At 50.2% G+C, this 26,546-nt stretch overlaps 1 protein-coding gene across 2 annotated transcripts in view; it reads left to right on the top strand.

Moving 5' to 3' along the window:
• Nucleotides 1–26,546, top strand: part of KIAA0513 (KIAA0513 ortholog) — a 52,966-nt gene that overhangs the window by 19,350 nt on the left and 7,070 nt on the right. Inside the window, exons 2-10 of one of the 2 annotated variants that reach the window (XM_036440565.2) lie at nt 11,138–11,643; nt 14,250–14,349; nt 15,411–15,484; nt 17,504–17,574; nt 19,262–19,451; nt 19,992–20,032; nt 20,520–20,598; nt 22,432–22,509; nt 23,721–23,750. In XM_036440565.2, coding sequence (XP_036296458.1) covers nt 11,315–11,643; nt 14,250–14,349; nt 15,411–15,484; nt 17,504–17,574; nt 19,262–19,451; nt 19,992–20,032; nt 20,520–20,598; nt 22,432–22,509; nt 23,721–23,750 — 992 coding nt within the window. In that variant the 5' untranslated portion in view covers nt 11,138–11,314. The remainder of the gene's footprint in view (nt 1–11,137; nt 11,644–14,249; nt 14,350–15,410; nt 15,485–17,503; nt 17,575–19,261; nt 19,452–19,991; nt 20,033–20,519; nt 20,599–22,431; nt 22,510–23,720; nt 23,751–26,546) is intronic. The other variant, XM_036440566.2, reaches the window with a different exon arrangement.

Here is a 26,546-nt window from a genome sequence, read left to right as displayed (position 1 = left end):
CCACCCCATGGAAAGTCAGGACTTGGTTAATGTCAATTGCTCTCTAGAGATGCCTCCCTTTCCATCTCTACTTTGCAGGAGTTGACCTTGGCTGCAGAGAGATGCTCAGGCATCTTCCCTGACAATCTCCTTGCCTTCGGGTGTGGTCTTGCATCTTCCGAGCTGCCATCTACCCCAACCTTGTGCCGGTCGCACAATTTACATTCATACTTGTCTTGCTTTCCCTATTTGTGCACTTTTTAAAGATTGAGTTCATAAATTATTCTTCTTTGTAAAGTGCTTTGCATACAGCACCTACGCAGAGAACGGAGGAACTGCTGAGTGAGTTTTGTTTGCCTTGTGGGTTATATTCGAGTTCACTGAGGCCAAGGAGTGTGTGGTGGTCTCTCTTGCAGCCTAGCACAATGGCTTAGGGGCAGGGCTTGGAAACTTTATTGACTAAACTAGGGGTGTCGAACTCAATCAGAGAAGGGGCCAAAATCTAAAATCCAGCCTAAATCGCTGGCCGAATGGTTTACTGAACAGTCATAAACTGTCATTGTGATGGAAACGCAGCGGAGTGCAGTGATGACAGCGCGGTGTGGGCCACATTGCAAGGCCTGGCGGGATGGATTTGGCCCGCGGGCCTTGTGTTTGACACATGTGGACTAAATGATCAATAGTGGCCCTATAGCCTTTTCTCCTCTCGGTTATAAATACGTTGGCAGTGTAATTTTTCTTACCACTTTTCTTAAGCTGCTTTCTCCCTTCTCTGAGCACCAAGGGCAGTGGGAGGAAGTGTGTGGTGATGATTAGGCCGAGGCGGGCCAGCTGACTTTGCAAACTAATGCAGAGGTGGAGGAAGCAGCCTGTGGCCATGGAAATCACCTTCGAACCCTGACCTGAGAGTTTTCAGCAAGAGATATTCACTGAGCAACTATTACATGCTCGGCACTGTTCTGGGCCATGAAGAGGTGCAGCCAACTGACCCTCAGGAGTAGAATTCTCCTGTCAGTTGCCAGTTCAGGGGTACCTCTTTCAGGCCAGCTGCCAGTGAGCAGGCTATCCTGTGTGGGACCCAGATGTGCCCGCACACGGGGGTGGGGGGGGGCATGGTGGAGTTGCCACTGTCCTTGTGTTCACCAAGTCTTAACTCTCCACAAGAAAAGCCCTGAAGCTGCCTAAGATGCCGCTGTTGTTGTATCCCAGGGAATCAGTCAGCCTCTTCAAGGCTCACAGCAGAAGGACAATCCTCTCCCGCTGGGAACTTCACCACAGGGATTCCGTTTTGATTATCAAATTAGAATGTTGGCACTTCAGGTGCTATTCAGAGAGATCAGCCAGGAGCACTCTGTGATCACCCAGTGCCTGCAAAAAGCCCGTGGGGACATCTGCTGCTTGAGGGAGAGGAGCTCACGGTGACGGTGACGTCTCCTGGCGTGTGACGCTGTGTCCCCGTATCACCAGAGGCTTCTCACCTTCACCTGGTAGGATGCTCCCGCCAGACAGATACTTGTTCCAATTTCATTTAATGAATGCCCTCAGATTTGGGGGGAGTCAATTAAAAAATGTAAGTTTCAACATCTCTGTATCTCTTCAAGAGCCTTGAAACTTTCATTATAATAATTAGTGTCTTTTCATTTGAGGGCCTCCTTGACAAATTCATTTTTTTAAATTCAGTGTCTGGAAAAAATTACTCTGCAGGTGAATTTGTCAGAATGAAAAGAATTATATGACCTAGTCCGATTCCTATTTTTGCTTTGGCTGCCAGGAAACACCACTGCATTCATTGCCCAGCTGCAGCCCTGGGTTTCTTTGATTCCACTGGCTTGTAAGTAGCTCTAGATCCATGTCAAATGGATGTAAGTCCATGTCTGAATAGCTGCTTGAACACACTGACATCTAAAAAGACATTGTGACATTTCTTCTTACTGACATGTATTCATTCATTAGAACGACTATTGCCTCAGAGCCCCAAATGCCCAGAAGTCTCTTCCTGGTTCTAAGGCAATGTCAGTTATCAGCCAGCCAGAAAATGATGAGTGTGTTTATTTGTCAGGAGCTGTATTAGGGCGAGCGGTGCAGCCCCTGGCAGAGACAGACTTTGTGGTCTCAGAGTGTGAGGTTCTGAGCAACAGGAAGCACATTTTTTTTGTTTTTTATTTTTTAAGAGCCTGGGCTTGCGCTGCGGTCTGGCTGGGCTGGAGAGCCAGGCTGTGCTGTGGGGCTCCTGGGTGTCCTCGCCACAGCCCACCCAGGCCAGCCAACTAGGGTCCTTCTCTGACTAGTGGCTGCAAGGATTGGGGCACCTGGGGGAGCGGTGAGTGTGGTGGAGCTGCAGGAGGAGCCTCTGCCACTGCTGGGAGGCAAATTGTGTGCTGCCGGCTGCGAGGGCTGTGGGAGGGGGATGGAAGTTGTTCCCATATCTCTTGATTCCCAGACTCCACCAGGGCAGAGCCCGGTGCACAGGGAGCTGCGGGGCGTTCTGTGGAAGCTGAATAATTTATGTTTCATCCATTGTGTTCACAGCACTTTCCTTACGGGGCGATTGCCTTGAACAGCACGTTGAAAGGCTCCTCTTCCTTCTCCCTCATCTCTCCTCCAGCTGTTTCAGCGAGGCATGGTTTTCCTGGAAACTGTTCATTATTATGTCACTTAATAGCTGAACAAAAGCAGATAATAGTAATCTAGTAAATGATCAAGTTCAGTTATCTCTAGACAGCCTCAAAGACCAGAAATCTAAGGCAGGGTTTGTCTATCCTAATTCCTGCAGCCAAAACAAGACTGATAGTTGACCTATGTTAGGTCAGTTTGAAATATAATATTCTTCAGGGGACCAGAGAACTCTACTCAATGGGTGCCTTCATGTTTGTAAATGTCTCAAAAGGGGTAGCCACTGGCTAGGTGCAAATAAATAATTCAGATTTCTCTTGGCATTGAAATGGTAAAAAAAAAAAAAAAAAAAAAAAAAAAGAAAGAAAGAAAGAAAGGAAGGAAGGAAGAAAAGTTTGCCTATTGACAAAGACTAGAAAAGACCACATAGAAATGGACATGGGGTTGTGGGATCAAGAGACTTTTCTTCTGCCTGGCCTGTGTTGCTCAGTAGTTGAGCTCTGACCTGTGAACCAGGAGGTCATGGTTCAATTCTCAATCAGGGCACATGCCCAGGTTGTGGACTCGATCTTCAGTAGGGCGCATGCAGGAAGCAGCCAATGATTCTCATCATTGATGTTCCCATCTCTCTCTCCCTCTCTCTGAAATAAACAAAAACATATTTTTTAAAAAGAGGTTTTTATTCCTCTTTTCTGTTTCCAAACCTTTTTCTGACAATATATTTCTAATAAAGGGAAATAAAACAAAGTGATCTCCACAAGCTTGACCAGGTTCTGGGGAGAATCCAGCTAGCAGGACAGTGTGAGATTCCGGTTGGAAGGTCAGTGGCAGAGAAGGGATTTGTTGGGCACTGGCTCCCTGGTCTTCTTTCTAGGCCAGAGGTTCCCAAACTTCCACAGCATCTTTGTGTCTCAGTCATCTTCCCCCTGTCCCCCCAGAATCTTAGGCTAACACAAATAAAACAAATACCTAATAGTTGAGCAACTTAATACCAGTAAGTATTTATGTCCTAACAACATACTAGCTGTGGCTTTAGTTTTCTCTAGCTGCTTAAAAAAACACACACAAAATACTTAGTGGCTTACAACACATTTGCTATTTTATAGCAGGGCAGATCCTCAAAAGCAGAGAAGCATCAATCAGACCATCAAACCTCAGAGGGAAGGCAGGGAAGGGTGGGGGAGAGGGGGAAAGATCAACCAAGGGATTTGTATGCATGCATATAAGCCTAACCAATGGACACAGACACTAGGGGAGTGAGAACACAAGCGAGGGAATGGGGGATAAGGACACATATGTAATACCTTAATCAATGAAGAAAAAAAAATTAAAAATTAAAAAAAAGACAAAAAATAAAAGCAGTCTCATTGGGCTAAAATCAGGTGTGGGCAGGGCTGGTTCCTTGGGAGGCCCCAGAGGAGAATCACATTCCTTGGCCTTTTTCAGCTCCCAGAGGCTACCTGCATCCTTGGCTTGTACACCTTCCGCCACCTTCCAAACAGCATCATCCCTTCTCTCATGCTGACCCTCCTGCTCCCTCTTATAAGGACCTTTGCTATTACCAATGTTGGGCCCACCCAGATAATCTGGGGTCATTCCCCATGTCAAGGTTCCGAACTTAATCCTATCTCCCAAGTCCTTTTGTAGGGCCACTATTCAGCCCACCACACCATTTATTTTTTATTTTATTTTTTATTATTTATTTTTTTTCCACCACACCATTTAAAAAGTCTTTCTGTTTCATTCTTTTATGCCATAATTACTAATGGGACATTCCAACTTCTAATCCTTGGAATCAGATTGGACATGGCCAATCTCCTTCCCTGCCCCACATTGATTTGGGAATCACACTTGCTCTTTATCATGGGAAACTGCTGAAAATCCAGCTTCACAGAAGCAAGGTACCATTTAAAGGGATGTAAGGTGATCTAAAGTGAAATTGCTCACCAAACCAGTTTGGCTCAGCGGTAGAGCGTCGGTCTGTGGACTGAAAGGTCCCAGGTTCGATTCCGGTCAAGGGCATGTACAATGGTTTCGGGCAGATCCCTGGTAGGGGGTGTGCCAGAGGCAGCTGGTCGATGTTTCTCTCTCATCGACGTTTCTAGCTCTCTATCTCTCTCCCTTCCTCTCTGTAAAAAAAATCAATAAAATATATTTTTTAAGTGAAATTGCTTGATTTGGTGCTTTGATTTGTATCCAGCAAGTGTCAAGTTATTACCATGTTTTCCTCATGGTAATAACACCTCTGTGACTGGCTCAGGTGTCTGGGTGTCTGACTAAGCTTGAGAATGACAACTGCCTCCCCACTCAGCTCCTTGGGCTGGGCCTCCTGTGGTGAGCACTGGGTGTTCCCGAGGGCCATGCTGTCTCCTCTAGTCCTGGGCAGCATAAAGCTAAGACACCCAGCTAAGAAGATGCCATCAGACCCAAGGCTGCTCCTGGCCAAGCCCCGGCCCCATGCTCAGTGAGATTGGGCTCATCAGCCTCCTTAGCCAGCCACACTGGCCCTTCTCTTCCATCACAGATTATGCAGAGACAGACTCTTCTGAACACCTTGTGATCATGACCACAGAGGAAGAACAGACTTACTTTTCTGGGATTCTTTGGGCATGTTTCCTGAAACCCACAGAGGACATTCAATTGAGTGGTGGCTGCATTAGTCAAAGAAGGCTGCCCCAATGAAGTAGGATGCCCACATCGATGGAGTGAATGGTCCTTCAAGGGTTAAGTCCCAGTCTGGTGACTGTGGAGAGAGAGTTATTAATACTCTGCTTCCCACCTAAGATCCTCACTTTCTCTCTGTTCAAAGCGTTGGCATGGGTGCAGGTGGGGCTGCAGTCTTATGATCTGGGGTCTCAGGATAGAGGGTTTTTTAGTCTAGTAACCAACATTGGGCAGGGGTGTGCAGCTCTTCATAACGTTCGCTGGCCCCCCACCACACGTAGGCAAAGCAAGACAGGTTTTCTATGGGGTGGTTAGCTCACTGCTTTACAGGAGGCCCCAGCAGATGACATTCAAGTTGTGGTTGAAGAGAGGCCAAAATATAGCAGAAGTTCAGGCAGTGTCTGCAAGGGACCTTTGACCTCTAGTCTTGACCAGTAGGCAGTGCTGCTCTCCATCCACTTATAGGTGACCATACCTCTCTCCAGACTCAGACTTCTTATCTCTAAAGTGGGAGTAAAAACGCAGCACTACCCTAGCAGCTTGATGGAGTGGTCCAGAATCAACCATGTTTACCTGTTTGCGCCATGGGAGTATCAACTGCTCTGATAGTATCAACCTTGATTTATTTCTTCAGCTCTCTCGCATTGTCACGGAATCTTGTTCAGCTTACCCCCATGGCCCCTACATGCTGACTTCTATGACCTTCCAAATGATTAGGTCAAACAGAAATTCAAGTGTACATTTTCAAAAATAGGAAACCAATGCAGATTTAAATGGTTTTTCCAGTCTGACTGGTGGACTGACACTTGAGGAAGAAGAGGTTGGTTTTTCTCTATGTGGGTCAGTCATCAGGTGAAGTGATGAAACCAGACGCCTTAGTCAAAAGCTGGGGGTGAGGGGTTGTCCTGGTTCCCCAAAGACACTGGCCTCACGGTCCCAGTTCCTTTGTCTGCACAGTGTACCTGCCTTCTTGGTGCAGATCCGAGTTCTGAATTCAGGGTACGGCGTTTGTTCTGGGCTTATGGTTGAGAGGAAGATGCAAATGTAAAACCCACCAAGTATATCTCACCACAGTGCAGACTTTGGAGAAGGTAGTTTGGCAAAACCATCATGGCCTTCATAGTGTGTAAACCTCTGACTTAGCAGCTCCACTGCTAGACATGTGTCCTCGGGGGAGCACCAGGGAGGTGGCTGCAAGGACAGCATGCTGGTCTTTGCAGGTGATCTGTGCTTAGATTCTGTGCCCTGTCACTTCCCAGTTGGGTGTGGTGGGCCCCCCTCCTTTACCTCTCAAGCCTTGATTTACTGATGTTGTAAAATGGGAGACAAACTTGGTAGATATGAACATGAGCCCATGTGTTATATATGTTGGTCCAATGAGGTATTTCAATCCTTTTGTGGGAAAAGCAGCGTGCCAAGTGGTTCTTGGGGACAGTAAAAAGAGGGAGCTGCCTGATGTTAATGGCAAGGAGCAGTTACAGAAAGTTCTGGATTGTCCCCCAGGGAACCTCATCTGATTGCTCAAGGCCAAGTTTCTGGGGAAGTCCTGCCTCTGGTTGCTGGGGTGTTGGGGAAATCAGATTTGAGCAAAGCCCCTCGGGGATGTGGCTGAGCAGCCGCAAGAAGGCAATCTCCTTCCGAGTTCCTTCTGCAGCCAGGCCCCCTGTGGCGGGAAAAGGCTGGGCGGAGGAGGTGGCCATCACTACTTAGGGCTGTTCCCTCTGCCCAGACTTCTTCTCTGCTCAGCAGACCCTCAAGTCTTCCCAGACGATCTTCTGTCTTAGCTTAAATATGAGCCTCTCTGACCCTCAGTCCAAAGAAGCTCCACTTCTCAGCACTCTCAGGGACATCATCACCTGGAAACTATATCTGGGTTTTTATTAACTGTCTCTTACCCTCCCCCGGCCTTACACACACACACACACACACACACACACACACACACACTCTATATGGCCTTGTTCATAGCTGTATCCCAGCTCCTTGCACAGTACTTGATGCCTACAGCTGCCTAATAAATATTTGCTGTCTGAATAGATGGTTAAAGCCATTGGAAGTTATAGGTTGACTTGGAATTTTAGCCTAATTTGGTTGGCGGAGAGTCTGCCATAAGTCTCTGCCATAAGGTTTAGGAAATCAGTTGTAAAAGTGCAATTGTGGGGAGGTTTGTCCTGCTTCCAGCCTGTAGAGAAGTATTTTTAATATCCACACGTTGGACCTGCAGAGGCTCCGCCACAATTTAAAACCTAGAGAGTCAGAGGCTGGATCTACTATGGGTCTAAGAGTCTCCGTGTGTGTAAAACAAAGCAAATGGGCTGGGGCTTGATCCCAGATGTGTTTTCTTTGGCCAACGACGTGTTTTGAAGTAAATTTAAATGACTTGCCAAGATTGCAGAATTGGGAGATTTCACATAGTCGATTTCAACATTGTTTGGTAAGCTCTTTGGATCAGATACCACTGGGTCCGAGATCCTGCATGGTAGCACCTGGCTAGGTCTGAGCAGGACAGTGAGGTCCGTTCCCACTGCGCTCACTTCCCCTGTGTTCTCTGGCTGGCCCAAGCTCTGTAACCTTGAGGTGTAGGATCCTGGTGTACTCAGAGTGCCCGTCACCGTGTCCTGCACAGAGGCCCGGAATTACATGTTTTTCCTGGAGGAAAAGGGTGGGGTGACTTCAAGGCCTTAGCACCAACCACCCTCAGCCTGCCCTTAGTTCTGTGAATGCTCTTGGCATCCTGGCCTTCTCTCCAGAGAGAAATGCAACCTGGGCTGAGGGGCCCGGGGCTGCCACATGAGATGACAGTGCACAGGCCCCTGGGGCCCGAGTGCTGAAGCCCAGGGTCTGCCTGGAGCTCAGGCCTGGGCCCTCATTTGGGGCCTCTCCATCTCACTTCGTCCCCTCATTCCTGAGCCCACAGAGGAGGCTCCTGGGAAAGAAAGGGTGACTCACTCATTCCCAGGATTTTCGAGCTGAGACTGCGCTAGAAGAGCTTCTCACGAGCCTCAGGCTGGACCAGAAATAACCATGATAATTGGGTCTGACCTTGAACCTCCTGTGCAGTGGGGGTTCTGCTTTGGTACATAGCCACAGCCCTTCTGACCGCTTGAAATGTTTCGAGATTCTTTGTTTCCTTTTCCCTGTGGATTTTTATTGATTGCATACTGCATTGTTGTGGTAAAGAACAAAACAAAAAGGGGAAATTACCTCTGTGCCAGCCCTATAATACACTTTTGTATTTTCCAGTCTTTTCCATATGTATACCTAATTGTAATTACAGTAAAATTAAAATTCTCTCACTCAGGATTCTCAGAATCTGGAACAGAGGGTGGCATGCAGTAGGATTATTTGTTGTCCATAAAATATTTATTTGTTGACCATAAAATATTTTGTTTACTTAACTTTAAAGTGACTCTGGCCAATCTGAGCAGGCTTTTTACTAGAACACAGTGTACATGCTCTGTACCCGAAGCTACACTGTGTTCTAGTAAAAAGCCTGCTCAGATTGGCCAGATTCAGAGAGGTGGTCTATTAAAAAAAAACTGGTGTTGCCTCGGAAGTGGGGGGTAGTCTTATACAGCGAATATAGGCCCAAACCTATGTTTTAACTGTAAAATTAGGGGGTCGTCTTATATGCCGGAAAATACAGTATAGAAATTTACTTTTAAAGTGTTTATCCCTATTACCAGGGTTGTTAAGAAAATTTAGTTTTATCGTAATCTCATCAGCATTTAGATTATAAATTTTAAATTTTTGCTAATTTTATAATATCAGATGGTACCTACTTGTTTTAATGAGTGTTGAAGAATTGTCTAAGCATTTAATAATGGTGATTCCTTCTGTGTGCCTTACCTATTTGAGTAGTTTGCATATCTGTTGGAATATAGGTTTTTTAGTATCTATCAGAATATAGATTTTTTTAAGCGGGGTTGAGTTAATTTATAATATTAATTGATTGACTCAGTTTTCCTATCATAGTTACTGCAAACATTTTTCTAGTGTGTGATTTTCCATTTTAATAGTAGGTGTGTTATAGGTGTGACTCTCTGTTGTGCAGAGATACTGAGAACATGCCTGCCAGCAGGACCTTAGAGACCTAACCTGGCCTCCATGTCTCAGATGGGGAGACCCAGCCCAGAGAGCAGGGGCCACGGCTCAGGCTGGGGAGAGGGGAGCCCAGGCTGTCCAAATCGCCAGCCTTCTGATCTGAGCTCCTAAGAGTCCCTGTTGCTCTTCTCACCCAAAAAGCTCTTTTGCACTGAGGTTTATGGGTCTCTTTTTTGGACCAAGGCAAGCTTTATAGGACTCTACTGAGGGCGTGCTGTTGCCATTCCGATGACAAGGAGCCAGCCATTCCATCTTTCTGACTAAGGGCATTTAAAAATATCCAAGGCAGGAGAATTTGGAGAAACCCATAATCGATAAGCTCTTAGCAGGCAGTAAATGCAGTTTTGTTACCCTCAGAAGATGCATTACTTCATCAAAATCAGTAGCCTCTGTCTCCCACGTGTTGTCCCAGACATTGGGGTCGGTAAAAAGGGAGGAGAGGGATGTGGCCCTGGCTTGGGATGTGCTCGTGCCTGGGGGGGCTTTGGCAACCAGAGGACTTCTTCCCGCTTAGACACTGGAAGGGAGGGCCCCAGAACTGTCAGGACTCCCAGACTGGTTTACAAGCAGAGATTCTGTCCCCAGCTCTGCTACTACATAGCCTGTGTCGCCAGTTCTCTGGATCCTTAGAGCATGCCTATGGTCAGGTTGTTTCATCATCAGCAAACGTAAACGAGCACTTATTTAGTCAAGACTATGCTGGGTACTCAGGTTGCTACAGAGGTGGCTAAGGCTGCTCCACCCTCCTGGGGTTATACTTTGGTGGGATAAACAAAAAGACTAATATCTACCTGCCAAACAATCAGAATTATAAATGAGTATAAGTAAAATGCCAGGGCTCAACAGGGTTAAATAGGGAAGCTTCTCAGAAGAGCTGAGCTAAGCCAAGCCTCCAGGGATGGATAGAATTCTGGGTGGAGAGGCAGGAAGATAGAAAAGAAAGAAGAGTAATAGGACAGATACCAGAAGGCAAATGTCCTTGTCCTCGGTGGCTGTAGTGCAGGGAGAAGGGGGAAAGGAGAGGTTGGGTCCAGATGGCCAGTGATGCTAGAAATTGTCAAAGGGGCACGGCCAGCATGGCTCAGTAGTTGAGCAGCAACCTATGAACTGGGAGGTAACAGCTGGATTTTCAGTCAGGGCACATGCTTGCATTGCCTGCTCAATTCCCAGTGTGGGGCGTGCAGGAGGCAGCCAATCAAAGATTCTTTCTCATCATTGGTGTTTCTATCTCTCTCTCCCTCTTTCTTCCTCTCTGAAATCAATGAAAAAGAAGAAAAAAAAAAGAAATTTTTGGAGGGTTTGAGTGGGATGATGAGAAGGGATATGTAGCAGAAGCCTCTTTTCCTGAGACTCCTGACAACACCCACCTCCCACAGCTATTGATCCCAGTGACAGTGGGCAGCAGGTGTCTAGTCTGGGTCAGACTTTATCTGTTGGCCTCAGTCTGGCAGTCTGGAGTGGAGAGAGGGCCGGCACACGCAGCCCTCTTGAAGTCTATTTGGAGAAATCCTGATTGTTGGTATTTATGTGCTCACCTATTCAACAAATACTTACTGAGTGCCTGCTGTGTACACACCAGGTATTTAACAGTGAAGCAGATGAGAGGAGAATGACGGGAGTATAGAGAGGTCCCAAATTCCGGAATTTTGGGGCCTCTTCTCTTTACAGGGAATTTGGTAACCTAGTTCAATCATTTAAGTGTGGATTCTCAGTGCTGAATTTCCCTTACACAAGGAGCTGCCCTCCTGCTGATCATGTGTGTGTGCTTCCATCCTAGATGCCTTAGGGCTACGTCAGCTGCCCCAAGAGGACTCATTCCTGGCGGCCAGAAGTTACCAAGCAACTCACATGTGTTTGGCAGGCTCCCTCGGAGTCTCCAGCTCCCAGTGACACTCCTGGAAATCCAGTCCTCCGACCTACCCAGCTGGCATCCTCCTAGGCAGCCCACCGAGCCATGGAGGCCCCAGAGGTCCCCGTGGGCTCGCTGATTGACTTCGAGACGGAGCCATCTGCCTCCTCACCCATGGAGGCACGGCCAGCAAAGCTGCAGGATGGGGACAGCTCCCAGGGTGATGGCGGGTCAGACAGTGAGACCACGGAGTCAGCAGACAGCGAGAACGACATGGGCGAGTCGCCCTCTCACCCATCCTGGGACCAGTACCGCCGCTCCTCCTCCAACGAGTCCTTCTCTTCCAACCAGAGCACGGAGTCGGCCAAGGACGAGGAGGCCCTGGAGCTCAGGGAGTTCATGCGCAGCTACGTGGAGAAGATCTTCTCCGGAGGGTAAGTCTCCGGGGCCTCTTCGCTGTGGGCTCTGTCCCTGAGCAGAGCATCACCTGGGCCAGGGCTCCCAGCCACTCACCTGCCAGTGATGGGCCGCCTCTGTAGTTCACAACCCACCTCGGCTGCAGATAGAACCAGGTGGGGACTTTTCACCCTTTGTTTGACCCCACCACTGTCTTGACCACTCCACCGACACCCTTACCTCACCATTGCTGAATCCAAGGACACTAGTTTTGCTTTCCCAGTATCTGCGCACTTTCATGCCAGATTCATGCTTGGCTAGGGGGCTGCAATTATTAGCTGGCATTAAATTTAGGGGCAATATAAGAAAAGAAGGTATCAGAGTCATGCTCTTTGTGATGAGCCGTAAGCAGCTGCTAGGGTGGGAACTTCTCCTCGCACCTCTTCCTGTCCTTCCTTTCACGGTTCTTGAAGGATTGGGTAAGGAGTTTGGCATTGGGAGCAACAGGAAGTGGGGGTGAGAGTTAGAATACAGGAGAAGCAGGGAGTCTGTGGATAGGTTCTAGCTCTCTTGCCTCATGCAATTACTGTCTCAACCAAGGGTCAGGGGAGGCAAACAAACCCAAATTCAGGGGTGGCAGGTTTTGACTGGAGATCTTGCATCATTCACAGCAGCATGTTCAAGGCTGAAAGTCTTGCTACTCAGACTGTCTATATATATATATATATATATATATATATATATATATATACACACACACACACACACACACACACACACACACACACATATATATATATCTTATATAATAAAAGGCTAATATGCAAATCAACCCAATGGCAGAATAACTGGTCTCTATGCCATGCACTGACTACCAAGAGGCATGAGCTGCTCTCTGGTGGTCAGTGTGCTCCCACAGGGGGAGCACCACTCAGCCAGAAGCCAGGCTCATGGCTGGCCAGCCCAGCAGCAGTGGTGGGAGCGGGCCTAAGCCATCAGTTGGATATCCCCCGAGGGCTCCCAGACTGCGAGAGGGTGCAGGCCCAGCTGAGGGACCCCCCTGAGTGCAAGAATTTTGTGCACCAGCCCTCTAGTATAATATATTTTTATTGATTTCAGAGAGGAAGGTAGAGGGAGAGAGAGATAGAAAAACATCAATAATGAGGGAGAATCATTGATCAGCTGCCACCTGCACCCTCCTGCACACAACCCGGTCATGTGCCCTGACTGGGAATCAAACCATGACCTCCTGGGTCATAGGTTAATGCTCAATTTGAGCCATGCTGGCTGGGCCCAAACTATCTTTTGTGGACCCAAAGCATCTGAGGAACTCTGAGAGAAAGGGAAGTTTTCCAATTTCGTTAAAGCAGTAAGGGTGTCTACTTGCTGACACTTGGCAAAGGATACATTCTTTTCTATCATGATTTAGGTCCCTTGTTTATAAACTGGCATTGCTGGAGGCAAACTCAGCTGTGCCTCAGTTTCCTATGCAGTTAAAAAAGAGAAAATTTCAAATGCTAATCCATCTATTTGACTATTTAAAAATCATGTATGTTTGATTTTAAATGCATTCTGGGAGAGCAGTAGATTCGGGTTTCTGTTTATTTTGTTTGACTAACACTGACTGGCATTAGTCAGCTTTCTCTGAGCACACCCAGTTAACGAACAGGGGAGAAAGCTCAAAGCTTGTCAGTTTGCCAGGAAGGCTGGTCTGTGTTTGTGACAGCCTGTCAGCATCATGGAACATGGACAGCTGGATCGGATGCATTTTCAAGAGCATTCCAGAAATCGCTGCAAATGGCTGGCAAATTTTCGTATTTCATCTGGTGTTTGGGGATAAATGAGACCAAGATGTTTTCTACATAACCTTAAATAAATTTAGTATTGGATAAGCCAATTGGTCTTCGGCCCCTACTTCATTTTTGCAGTCATTGAATTTTGGGCGGAGTATTCATCCCCATGAAGACTGATCAGAAGTGATTTGAGATTAGTGAGCACTTTGTCCACTCTGGAGATGGTGAATGGTGACCCACTGTAGTCCCCCAGTCTCCATCCCTCACACAGAGTGGATAGAAGTGAGCAGACTAGCTTTTCAGAAGCTTAGAGGCTTGGCAACCACACCCGCCTTCTGATTGGTGGGAGGGGCATCAGATGCTTGTCTTTTTGAGGCTGAGGCATCCTTGAATTCAGTGGGTGGGTCCATGCTGGCTTCAGCACTGGAGGTTGGTGGACTAGAGAAGGAGCCCTCAGAGGAGGTCAACATCATTCTTGGACCACCAAACTGGAGGCAGGAGGACCAGGGAGAAGGAGCATGGGGAGCCAGGAAGTCTGATGAAGTCCCTGTTCGCGCCCCCAGCTGTGCCTGGTCCCCCAAGCCAGTCTGCTCAATTTTCTTTTTTATTGATTAAGGTATTACATAAGTGTCCATATATCCCCGATTGCCTCCCCTCTCCCATGCATAGTCTGCTCACCTTTGAAATAAAAATGACACCATTTCCTTGAGAGGGTTGCCCAGAGGGTGAAGATGAGCTGACAGAGTTCAGGCAGCTGTACTCAGCTGGTGTTCCTCTTTTTCCTTTTCCCCTACGGTAACCTTTTTTGTCCCAGGGGATTGAAAGGTTTTTCCCTCTGCTCTTTTTTTCAGGGAGGACTTGGACCAGGAGGAGAAAGCCAAGTTTGGGGAGTACTGCAGCAGTGAAAGTGGAAAAGGCCGGGAGTGGTTTGCTCGATACGTGAGCGCCCAGGTAAGAGCAGGCATGGTGGGAGAGGTGGGCGGTGATGGGGAGGGGGCTGGTGATATGTAGCATCCTCTTTCTTTTTAACTCCTCACTCAGGAGAAAGGAGTCGAGGGAAATGACCCAACAGAAAAAAAAGTAACACTTATCTCAAGATGTTCTGAAAGGCCTATTTAGGATAGTGGGAAGTGGCATGTAGCTCATTTGGATGCCCAGTTGGGAGGGAATGAGTGGGAAACTGGCCTGCCCACCACATGAGAGTCCAAGAAAGTTCATCTTTTCAAGGCAAGCATGTGGGTTATGCCCATGCATCTTTTTATAATATTAAATAGCCTACAATATTCGTTTTTTCTGAAGATATATTCAGGACAATGACACCTGTAAGTTCAGAAAAGAATTAAATTTTGTAAATATCCAGTGGATTCCTTTTTCCCCCCTTCTATAAAATGGCTTAAGTTCTTATTTTTAAAAAATACATTTTATTGATTTTTTTACAGAGAGGAAGAGAGAGGGATAGAGAGTTAGAAACATCGATGAGAGAGAAACATCAATCAGCTGCCTCCTGCACACCTCCTACTGGGGATGTGCCCGCAACCAAGGTATATGCCCTTGACTGGGACCTTACAGTCCGCAGGCTGACGCTCTATCCAGTTTCGGCTAAGTTCTTAGTTTTTAAAGTATTTTTCTGCCAAATAATTTATTCTTCAACGAGAAATTAGAGAAGTGCAAGTAAGTACAAATAGAAAAACTACTAATAAACCTACAATCCAGAAATAGCCAATGTTGTCATTTGGGGTTTTGCCCCTCCATACTTTTGTGTGAGGGTGAGGGGTGAAGTTCCTGGGAGATGCAGTGAAACATCTGCCTGTGCTCCGAAGAGCTGCGTCCTGTGCTGGGTGCCAGCCCCTGCCGGGGTCCTGGCTTCTCAGAGCAGGGGAGGCTGCATGGTCCTGGGCTCTCACCCCGCTGCCGTAAGAGATGCTCAGCGTGGTAAGCCCACAGCCCCTCTGAGCTGCTCTGTGCCTCTGCCACCCGCTGCCCGATGACGTGTCTGCCCTCTTCCCCGACAGCGCTGCAATTCCAAGTGTGTCTCAGAGCCAACCTTCTACCGCCTCGTGCAGTCATTTGCCGTGGTCCTGTTCGAGTAAGTAATGCTGTTGCCCAAAGCCTTTGTCCTAAGGAGCTTGTCTTCTCTTCCTCTCTTCCCGATGATAACCCGGTTGTGAGTAAGAGCCGCCGAGTCATCAGCTCGCAGCTGCTGTGATGCACCCAGCATCAGCTAAAAGGAGAAGTCGTGACCAGCAGCTGTGGGAGGGGGTTAGTGAGAAGCCTTACCGGCAGTGGAGATTGGAGGGTGCAGCTGGGTGTGAGTAAATCCCTCACGCGGGTCCCAGGGCAGGCTGTGATGACACACAGCTGACCTCACCCTCCTCCAGCAGAGATCTGAAATTTTCTTGATTTCCTGTTGTGAAGTACTTCAAGCTAGGTAACCGCCCACTTAATGATACTACTGGGTGACACAGCCTGCTCTGAGTAGGCATTTGGCACTGCTGGGCCTTTTCTCACAAAGGCGTTGGTAGACAGTATGTGTGTGGGGGTGGAAAGGGTCCCTCTGCCTCTGTGCAGCTGTGAGAGGCAGCCCCTGGACTCAGGCTCTCCTCCTGGGTCCCACGGCTCTAGGACTGCCAGGCCTGCTTCAGACGCCATGGACTTGTATCAGAGTGGGTGACGTGTCCTCCAAATTATGAATCTAAGGGACACATTTAGGCCTGGAGGAAGCCGAGCAGTGGCTTCAGTGATCCAGGTAGACAGCATGGATTGTGGATGGGAAAGGAAGAGGCTGGTCTGACAATCACTTAGTATCCTTCCCCCGTCACCTCATTGTGGCCTCAAAGCAGCTCCTGGTCCCATGGCTTCTACCATGGCCGCCTCCCTGTGTCACCATGTCTGTTTTGTCCTTCCCTTCCTTCTCACAACAGAAACGTAGCTCTTCTCTTCAATATTAACTTCCCCCCATCCCCCGTGTCTCCTCAGAACGTGGGGCATGTATTGGAGGAAAATGAGCAAAAGAGCCGAGGATCTGTGTCTCCTGTGCATCTCCAGAACATCCCAAGTTCAGGAGATAGTCCCGGGGGGAGGGGGGAGGAGAAACTGGGTGTGCCCCGCTTCAGCTGAGAGCTCATGTTGTCTTGTGTGCACCATGTTCTTAGATACAAGATTCTTCAGCTTCCAGACATTTGCATCTACAGAAGTTTTCATGAACCCATAGTTTGTGTAGATTGGGCCTGTCCCACACAGTAACATACTTATCTACTTCTCAATTTTTCTTTGCATTTTTCCTTAAATAAAATTGAGGGGGAACATTAAATTCAAGTTTCAACCCTGCTAACACACAATCTTCCCATTACTTTGTGAGCATATAATATATTGTTATAGGATTGCAAGCAAAACAAAACTTCATAATATTTTGAAATGTTTAATTTTTTGAAATATGAGTTTTATAATTTTAGTTTATTAGCATCTTGAGCTTTTACTTTTATTTAGTCTATATGGCTTTATTAGTAGTTTAGTTCTTTAAATTTATTAAATTATTTTTATATTAAAATAGCAACAAAAATGACCCAAACCCACTGTCTAGATCATTTCTATTGACTTTTTCTTCAATTGTTGTTTGTTCAAGTTTAAAAATTAAACTAGCTCTGGCTGATGTGGTTCAGTGGTTAGAACGTCGGCCTGCACACTGGAGGGTCTCAGGTTTGATTCCTAGTCAAGAGCACATACCTGGCTTGCAGGTCCAATCCCAGCTCTGCTTAGGGTGCATGTGGGAGGCAACCAATCAATGTGTCTCTGTCATATTGATGTCTCTCTCTCTTTTTCTCCTACCTCTCTCCTTTCTTCCACTCTCTCTAAAAATCAATGGAAAAAATATCCTCACTTCTCATGTGAATATTAAAAAATATCTAATTCACGTAACTCACATAACTGGACCAATGGCCATTATTTTCGTTGTCTCTCTAAGTAGCATCTGGGAAGTGAGGTATTAATTTGGGCATCTTTGTAAAGGATTTTGGTCTTTTTTCATGAACTTGGAATAAAAAGATCAGGTAGAAAGAAAATCAGATGGGGTGATTATTTAGCCAGTCAACCTTGCTTCCCATTTCAGATGTCATCAGATGGATGACTTCGGGCCTGCCAAGAACCTCATGACCATGTGCTTCACTTACTACCACATCGGTAAGACATGGACCTGGCTCACGTGGAGGGCAAACTTGGGAACTCAGGACTTGTCAACTTCTAACCTGGCATCAAGAGAGGATTTCTTCCTGACCAAAGACAAAGCTGTGAGGCTTCCAGAAGACAGTGAAGGCTGATGCCAGGGAGGGAATGAGCGAGGAGTGAGATTCCTGAGCAGGAGGAGACATGGTCTACCTAGTGGGCCAACCTCCAGCTGCTGGGAAGTGAGGAAACACTTCCAGCGGGCGTTTCATGATGGCGCAGGCACTGCTGGATGTAAAGACGTCAGCTTTAGGCTTGGCTGTTGCGGGAAGATGAGAGAAGCAGTCTGGATTCTGGGCTGGGAAACACTCCCAGGCATGGGTCAGGGTGCCTTCATGCAGAGTGCAGGCTGTTCTTCATGCTGAGATCTCACTCCTGGCTCATCCCAGTGGGGCTTTCTGGTATGCGGAGCTGGAGGGCTCCCCGTCTTAAGCTGCTATAACAGTCTCATTCGGGCCATGGAAGGAGACGTTGCTAGCCTGCATGGGGACTGGAGGTGGGTCAGGGCAATGCTAAGCGCTGCCTGCCTTTCCACCCTTTCTGCGTGACCAAGGGTTGATCTTGTGTGTATTCCTGTCCTCAAAATTTGACTTTGTCCTCTCCTCATTCCAACAGCCGTCCTCTCTGTGCCCCTCAGTTCTGTTGGCAGCAGCTGGTCTGTCTGCTTGCGCTTGTCCAGGCCACCACTGGGCAGGTTCTTGGTGCTGGGCCACTCATTAGCTGCCATTGGGTCAGATGGGAACCTGTCATCCAACCTGTGGCTCCTTCTTCTAGAACAGCTAGATGCTACTTATCTGAGTCAGATCTGTGCACAGAGCAGCTGAAATGAGGAGATACTCAGTACCTGTAGAGGCCCTTTGACCTGTAGAGGATGCCTTGGCCTATAGGGGCATCTGAGCCTGAAGGGATCACTTTTGACCTGAAGGGGGCATCTTGCCTGGGGGGTTTCTTGGTCTATAAGGGGGTGACTTGGCCTATAGGGGGCACCTTGGCTTGTAGGGGGCAGGTTGGCCTGTAAGGGTTGCCTTGGCCTGCAGCGGGGTCTTGGCCTGAAGGTCCATACACTGCCCTTAGAAAGGGACATTCCTTGTGTTGCCTCCACTCACACTCCTCCTCCCAGGACACCCTCCTCTGGCTATCTCCCTCACCCAGCACCCTCCTGTTTGAGGCCCCATGCAGGTGCCATCCGCCTGTCTGGAACCTGCACGCCTCCTCCCACCACAAGGAAATACCCTTCCTCTCTCGCCCTCCCCGCCTTGGCCTCTGCCATTGCCTTCCCTGCCTCTCACTGTGTGCATTGCTCACCTCCTTTCTGGGCTGCGTGCTGCTTTGGGGCTGGATCCTTGCCTGTTGCTCCTCTGGCCCCTGTGGCACCTGGCTGACTTCTTGTGCAGTCCGTGCTTAGTGATGCCCCAGACAGAAGGTGCCAGGCTCACGTCTTCCCTGGGGCACCTCTCAGCTGTGTCTTCTCGCTGCCGTGTCCGTGTCCGGCCATGTGGAAGGAGGCCTACTCACCACATCAGAGCAGCTCCGGGTCAGGGTGCCTTCGTGCAGAGTGCAAGCTGCCAGGCGTCTCTTCCGCCCTTTGTTGCTGCTGCTGCGCAGTGCGGTTCTTATTCCCACTTTCTTCCTCCTCTGCCTCCAGGCAAACCACACCTGCTTCCCTCAGAATCCAAGGAGAAGCCTGTAGGGAGCATCGACTCCTACCTGAAGTCCGCCAACAGCTGGTTAGCGGAGAAGAAGGACATCGCCGAGCGGCTGCTGAAGAACACGGCCAAGACGGAGAACGTCAAGGGCTTCTTCGGCGGGCTGGGGCCGCTGGTCAGGAAAAACGAGTAAGTGTCGCCTGCGGAGCTTCTGTCTCACTGGGGAGGGGCAGCGCTCAGGCGTGACCAACAGCTGAGGTGACTGAGTTCGAGGTGAGAGGAGGTGCTGGCCTGCTAATGACAGGCTGTTCACCCCTGACCCTCTTAGGGGCCCGGGAGCGGCTCGATAAGCGCAGCTGCCTGCCCGGCTTGCCTCCCAGTCCCCGCAGTTCTCTAGGGTTTCCAAATGGGTTCTGCTCGTCGACATACAGGGAGGCCCCTGTGGGTCTGTGCTTTCTGGATGGATGAGGAGCACTTGGACATTGTCAATTGGCGGGAGGGAAATGGCAGAGTTTTGAATGCAGAGAAAATGGCACAAAGAAGCCTAAATTAAAATAAAGACTGGCAATTGACCAATGTAGCATTGGTTTCATCAAAATTTGCTTTAGAGAAAACCACATGAAATGTACACACTGGTTGTGAGACTAAGTCCCGTTTCAGCAGTGTAAAGCGGTTTCTTTGAGAGAGTGTGGGGGTCATGTTGTCACTGCCATGGTCCCTCTCCCCCAGGGAGGAAGAGAGCAAGCCCAAGGACAAGCCGCAGAAGACTGGTGAGTGCCACCCAGCTACCCGGTCCCATAACCCAGGCCCTGCGGGATTCTCCCACCAGCCCCCCTTTAACTGGCAGCACCAACAGGCAGGCGCCTAACTGTCCTGGGCTGCACTGCTCCTGCAGCACAAGGCGCTGCCGTAGGTGACTCTCCAGTCCCTCTCAGCTCCCGTCTGTCTTCTTGCTCAATTTCCGTAGGAGAGCCAGTCCTTTAGGGAGAGGAAGCGGAAACTAAGCTCCTTATTCCAGATGTTCAGGGACAATATCACTGGGGGTGCAGGAGCCTTCCGGGGATCCCGCCCTCGGAAAGGGTCATTGCCAGGTGTGAGGAGCCTCATTACTGCCCACAAGCAGTGGCAACGCTGTCGTGCAGTTTCAACTGTGCAGAAGTGTGCATGCCCGTGGCCGCTGGGGAGCATCCGTGGCCTCAGCAGCATCCATGGGGTTTGCAACCAGAGCCATGCTCAGTCTTCCTCTCCCTCCCGCAGTGACCGTGTGCAGCCCGGAGGAGGAGAGGAAGGGGGAGAAGATCTACCTGTACACGCACTTGAAGCAGCAGCCCATCTGGTAAGGCCCCCTGGCACCTGGGTCACACCAGAAATGAAGGTCACTCACACACACAGGATAGCCAGATAAACAGACGAACAATAGCAGGGATGGTGAGGATGCGGAGAAATCGGAGCCCTCATATACTGCTGGCAAGCCTGTCACCTGGGGCAGCCACTTTAGAAAATAGTCTGGCAGTTCCTCAGAAGGTTAAACATAGTTACCTATGACCAGCAATTTCACTCCAGAAATGTACCCAAAAGAATTGAAAAAGGGTATTCAAGTAAAAGCTTGTGCATATTATCTTCACAATAGCGTTCTTCCTAAGAGCCTGATGGTGGAAACAATCTGGCTGTCCATCCCTACAGACATTTGCCGTATGGATACAGAGTGACCTGCTAGAGCGTGGTGACCCTGGAACAGATTTTGCTAAGTGAAAGGAGCCAGACCGAAAGACCAGATGGTGTGATTTAACTGAGATGTCAGGACAGGCAAATCCCTGGAGACAGAGTAGATTAGTGGTTGCCAGGGGTTGAGGGCATTAGGGAATGAGGGGCGACTGCTGATGGGTATGGGGTGATGAGACTATTTTGGAAATAGATGGTGGTGATGGTTGCACCACTCTGTGAATATACCAAAACCACTTACGTATTGCATGCTTAAAAGAGTGAACTTATGGTATGTGAGTTATATCCCAGTAAAGCCACTTTATATAAAGGTGCGGATGAAGTGAGAGGCCAGTGGTCAGGGGAAATGAGCACTTGGGCTGCTAATCCCTCTGCAGCCTCTCTATCCCCACATTTATTTACTCAAAGCAGGCAATGCACCAGCACCTGGATCCCCAGGTAGCAGGCATGCCCTCCCTCAGAGGTCAGTGTAGCTGTCGGAGAACTTGGCCACAACAAAGCCAGGGCCTGGCCAGAGGGCAGGGCTGGAGCTGTCCAGAAACTTCCCTGGGGAGGCCCCATCTGAGTTGGCCACTTTCAAGGGGAATCGGAGAAGTGGAAGCTGACCAGCCTGTCACAGCCCCTGGGCCTTGACTTGAAGGCTGTCTCATCACCTGCAATAGGGTTCCAGCCCTGAAGGGCCAGGCGATGAATATTTTAGGCTTTGCAGGCAACCACTCAACTTTGCTGTTAGATACTACCGTGTTTCCCTGAAAATAAGACATCCTCCGAAAATAAGATCTAGCGCATGGAAAGATAAGACATCCCCTGAAAATAAGACCTAGTGCAACTTTAGGAGAAAAAGTTAATATAAGACACTGTCTTATTTTCAGGGAAACAGGGTATGTGAGTAGGCGGGTCTATGTTCCTATAAACATTGATTGACACAGGCAGCAGCTGGATTCGGCCCACCCACCAAATCCATGCTTGGCTGATCCTGGTCTTCTTTAAGAGGAATGCTTCTTATTGTGTGTCCCTATAAACATGTTTGCCCTCTGCACATAGCCTGTCCCTGCCAGGTTCCATTTATGTCACCAGCACCTGTTCTGGAAAAGCAGATCTTTCTGAACCCCCTGCATTCTTTTGGGAGCCTCAGTGGGAGACAGAGAAGCGGGAAAGGGCTCCTTTCCTTAGTGGCTTCAGCTTTGACCTGGGGAATCCAGGGTTACCCAGCTCTGCCTCCTTCCTGCCTGCACTTCACCCAGGCACTCATGATGCTTGGCCGGGAGCCCCAGGGAGGCACCTGATTTAGGAATAAGGCTCAGTTGTCTTCCCATCTCAGCCCTGTCTCTCCGAGACCTATCCATCATCCGGATGTGTCTGGAAACAGCTTCCTCCCCCCTCAAATGGGCGGGAGCTGCCTCTCCCTCACTGCTGGGGAAGAGTGACATGTGTCTCTGTTTCACAGGCACACACTGAGGTTCTGGAATGCCGCCTTTTTCGATGCTGTCCACTGTGAGAGGAGAAAGCGGTCCCCCACGACCAGGTAGGAGCAACGCGTGGGCTGGCGCTCTGGGGAAGAGGACCCGGCGGCGCTTTCCCCCTGGTTCTGAAGAGGAGAGCAGAAGAACGGCTGAGTCCACGGGTCTCTCTCCTGCAGCCCCGGGCCGTTGCCTGCAGGCTGCCTGAGGCCCAGACGCAGAACGCCAGGGGTGGGTGGGGGACTTGCATGAGCTCTCCCTGTCCTGGGGCTGGCATGACTCAGCCTGACTCTCCTACGAAACGCAGACTCCCCCTCAATGGACCCCTCAGGACCCCTCGGGCTCACTGCCTGTTCTCTGTAAGAAGTCCGAATCCTGAGCATGAACCACTGCTGCAGGGTCCTGGGGTGCAGGGCTGGCCGCCACCCCCAGACTTGGCTTGAACATCTGGAGAAATGCGGTTGCTGCTTTCAACTTGCTCCTCTGGTTTGCAGCCCTTCCCAGCTTCCCTGGGGCTGGTCTCGCCGCTCCCGAAGACCCCTTGGGTGAACCGTTTCACCAAGCACATGGCACATGGTGGCAGTGAGGGGTTGGCACTCAGCTCTCTCTCTGGTCACAGTGAGCTGAGGTTGCCATGGGCTGGTGCTCTGTTCTCTCTCTGGTCACGGTGAGCTAAGGTTTCCCCCCACTGCGCACAGCGCTGGGCAGGACTGGCAGCAGCGCTCTTGTTGGCCTCCCTGGTGGGGACTTTGGAAACCTCTGAACCTCTCTCACTAACAAAATGAATCCCCTCCCTCCTAACCCCAGAGAGACCCCTTAACCTCGGTCCCTGGCTAGAGAGAGGGCAGATCCTGCCGTTTGAGTCTTCATCCCACTAGCACCTGGGGGAATTGCAGGTGAAACCTGTTTGGGAGCAAGGTGGCCTGCCTGTGCCCCAGCAGTCTGCCGTGGCTGAGTCTCCTGGGGAGGCATAGGGAGCACGCTGGGGTCGGGGGAGGATGCTGGCACTTCCCGAAGACTCTAGAGAGAACTCTACATTCGCCAGGGAACGAAGCAGAAGGAAGTGCTCAGATGCTCATAGGTGAATGGGGTTTCTTGCTGCTTAGCTCTCAAATCCCTAGGAAGCAGATTTACCTCAAATACGCCGCCTCTCTCTGTCCTTCTCCGCTTCTGCCTGTAATAACCCTCCTTCTTCCGCTTGTTCTCTTTTTCCATCCACATATCTTGCATGACTTTGACATGTTCCTCTGTTGACCTGTTTCTGCTGCCGCTCCAGAGGGGATGCTGGAGAGGAGGAGAAGAAGAGGTGTGTGTCCACGTGACGTTGTCCATGTGACAGTGCCGGGTCCCCTCAGGGCCACCTCAGGGTGGGCGGGGGTGGCCGGAGCCCAGACACAGGGGCCACTCAGCACTGGCTGCCAGCAGTGAGGCGGGGGTTCCTGGGGGCCAAGCTGGTGATGGGTGAGAGCTCTCCAAGGACAGAGCACCCCAAAATAGGAAAGAAACAAGGCACCCAGAAGGCCCAGTGGGAGTTCAGAGAGGAGAGAATGGTGAAGTCCAGAAAGTCAGCTCCAATTTCAAGCAAATCAAGCTTTCCGCCGGCCCCTCTGGCTCCTTCCAGGCCGACCTCACAGCCACACCCGTATCTTCACTGTGTCACACTGGAATCCTGGCTCCGAAGCCCGGGGCAGGTGCAGGGGACACTCAGTCACATGCTCGGTGTGCAGGGGTCTGCCAGACCCTCGCCGCCGTAACAGGGTTGGGAGTCACAAGAAAGGGGCAGCTGCTCTCTCTCCCAACCTACGGAGCCCGTGTACATGAGGGGTCCCCGGGAGAAAGGCCGAGCATGGGGTTGTTTCCTGGTAGCCCATGGTGGGGTCTGACTCTAATAGAACTTTCTATTTGTTGGACTTCCTTTGTCATACTGCCTCTTCAAAATATCGTTTCTGATACAAAGATTTCAACATGCTTCCTTTAATCAGTAGTGTAATTTTGGTGCTTACTCTTTTGTGAGAAAATTTGTTTTTTATGCAGCCTTCCTATGGCTCTGAAAGGGGCATGCAGGCATAACCAGGATCTGCTTTAGGAGAAAGCCCCTGAGTTCGCACAACCTCTGTGGGTGAGGTGGTGACCAGCTTCCTGGAGCAGGCTCCTTCGCCTCAGCCAGAGGGTGGGGGCATGTGGCCGCCGGCCACTCAGCGCCCAGCCTGGGAGCAGGCCAGCCTCTGGGCCTCACAGGCCTTCTCGCTGGGGCAGAGGTGGTCTGACCACACACATCTCAGACCTGCTCCCGACGCCCAAATGTGCCCTAGGCTGTACCTGGAAGAGGGGCAGGTGTGGCTTTTAAATTGGGGGCAGAAGGGTCAGCTCCGACTCCAGGGCAGCTTGATGCCTCCGTATTATTCCTCCTCGTTGTAAACTGCTACGGTGCCATTAGTGACCTCGGGTGGGAACACCTCCTGTGACAGCTCCCCATTCTACGGGCTGTTGGTCACTCCAGTTCCCACTGCTGCAGTCTAGATGCATGTCCCGCCCCCTGGGAGCTTTAGAACTCGGCTGGGACTGGGTGGTGGACTGTTTAAAGGGATGGATTTGGTTGTAGGCATCCCCTTCCACCTCTTTCTTCAGAGGTCAGAGTACAGGTCCCCGTTCCACTCCTAGTCACAGAAAACAGAATCCCTCTGCTCCTGGGCCCAGAGGGGCGGAGTCAGGGCTGCTGGGCCCTGACTCCAAAGGATTGGGTCTGTGCAGCCTGCAGCCTGTACACCTGCCCCAGCGGCCTGGGGGCAGGATGGGATCTGGGTGCCTGGACAGCTCTAAGGGGACCTCTGGGGAGAGAGGGCGAGGTTAGCGCAGCACCTGGGAGCAGAGGCAGGCTGGCTGCCTGCCTGGGTGTCCTGTCGGAGGCAGAGGAGACACATGCCCTTGCCTCCCTCTTGCCCATGTCCTGGGCCTCCCGCTGAGCGGCAGTGGCACCTGGGGAGTCCCAGGCCGGGAGGGGCGGGTGAAGTGTTGATGTTCTTGGTGTTTCTTTTCCTCTGGCTTCTCCATTATCCCAACCCCTCGTCCCTCATACTGCCTCCTCTCTCCCTTTTCTCTGATCTTCCTCTTAATCTTGTTTTAATCAGACTCTTCATCCAGAGTTTTAATTTTTAGGGGGAATTAGGCTAAAATGAGCTTCTCACCATCTGCACCTCCTGCAAGTAGCACACTTCAGATGCAGGGGACACGGGGGCAGAGTAGCGCAGGGGTGGGATGGCCACACGTCCACTGGGGACAGGGCAGGGAGAGACAGTGGGGACAGCTTTCAGGCAGGGACAGCATGAGTCACTCAGAAGAACACCTTCCCCTCTCTGCATCCTTTTCTCACTTTGTGTTAGAGGCTTTATGCCGTCTTCATGGTGGGCACAGGTCCCCGTTCACTGGGGCCTGCGGGGAGGACCTGAGTCTGGCCCACGCACCCAGGAGGGTGTGGACAGGCAGCGCTGGCGGTGAGGAAGCCGCAGGGAGAGAGTGACCGCAGCCCCCAGGCTGCCTGACCAGACAGTGAAGGCGGCAGGCCCTCCGGCCCCCTGCTCCCCGTGCCTTGGGCATAGCTGCCCACAGCGGGCCGTGCCCTCCCCGCAGGCCAGAGCCACAGAGGCCCGAGAGCCTCTTCCCGGGGTCTGGACGTCCACTCACCACGGGACCCACAGGGCTCTTTCCTCCTCATGTCTCTGTCCGTAAAATGGGCCGTGACCTCCCACCCTCAAACCAAAGAGAAGGGCATGGGGGTGGCATTCTTAGCTCCGGGAGAATGTCCTAGGCCAGTGGTCGGCCAACTCATTGTCCACAGAGCCAAATATCAACAGGACAACGACTGCAATTTCTTTGGAGAGCCACATTTTTTTAAACTTAAACTTCTTCTAACGCCAGTTCTTCAACATAGACTCGCCCAGTCCATGGTATTTTGTGGAAGATCCACACTCAAGGGGCCAAAGAGCCACATGTGGCTCGTGAGCCACAGTTTGCCGACCACGGTCCTAGGCAACCACCAAGCACCTGTCCCCTCCCGTTGGTGGTAGGAAGTGTCTGAGCTTTGGGCCCTTCTCATCTTAGGAAG

The sequence above is a fragment of the Pipistrellus kuhlii genome, unplaced genomic scaffold (genome assembly GCF_014108245.1).
Source record: "Pipistrellus kuhlii isolate mPipKuh1 unplaced genomic scaffold, mPipKuh1.p scaffold_m20_p_17, whole genome shotgun sequence".
In the NCBI taxonomy this organism is placed as follows: domain Eukaryota; kingdom Metazoa; phylum Chordata; class Mammalia; order Chiroptera; family Vespertilionidae; genus Pipistrellus; species Pipistrellus kuhlii.
The sequence above is the reverse complement of the archived record's forward strand: the minus strand, read 5'-3'. Positions and strand labels throughout refer to the sequence as shown.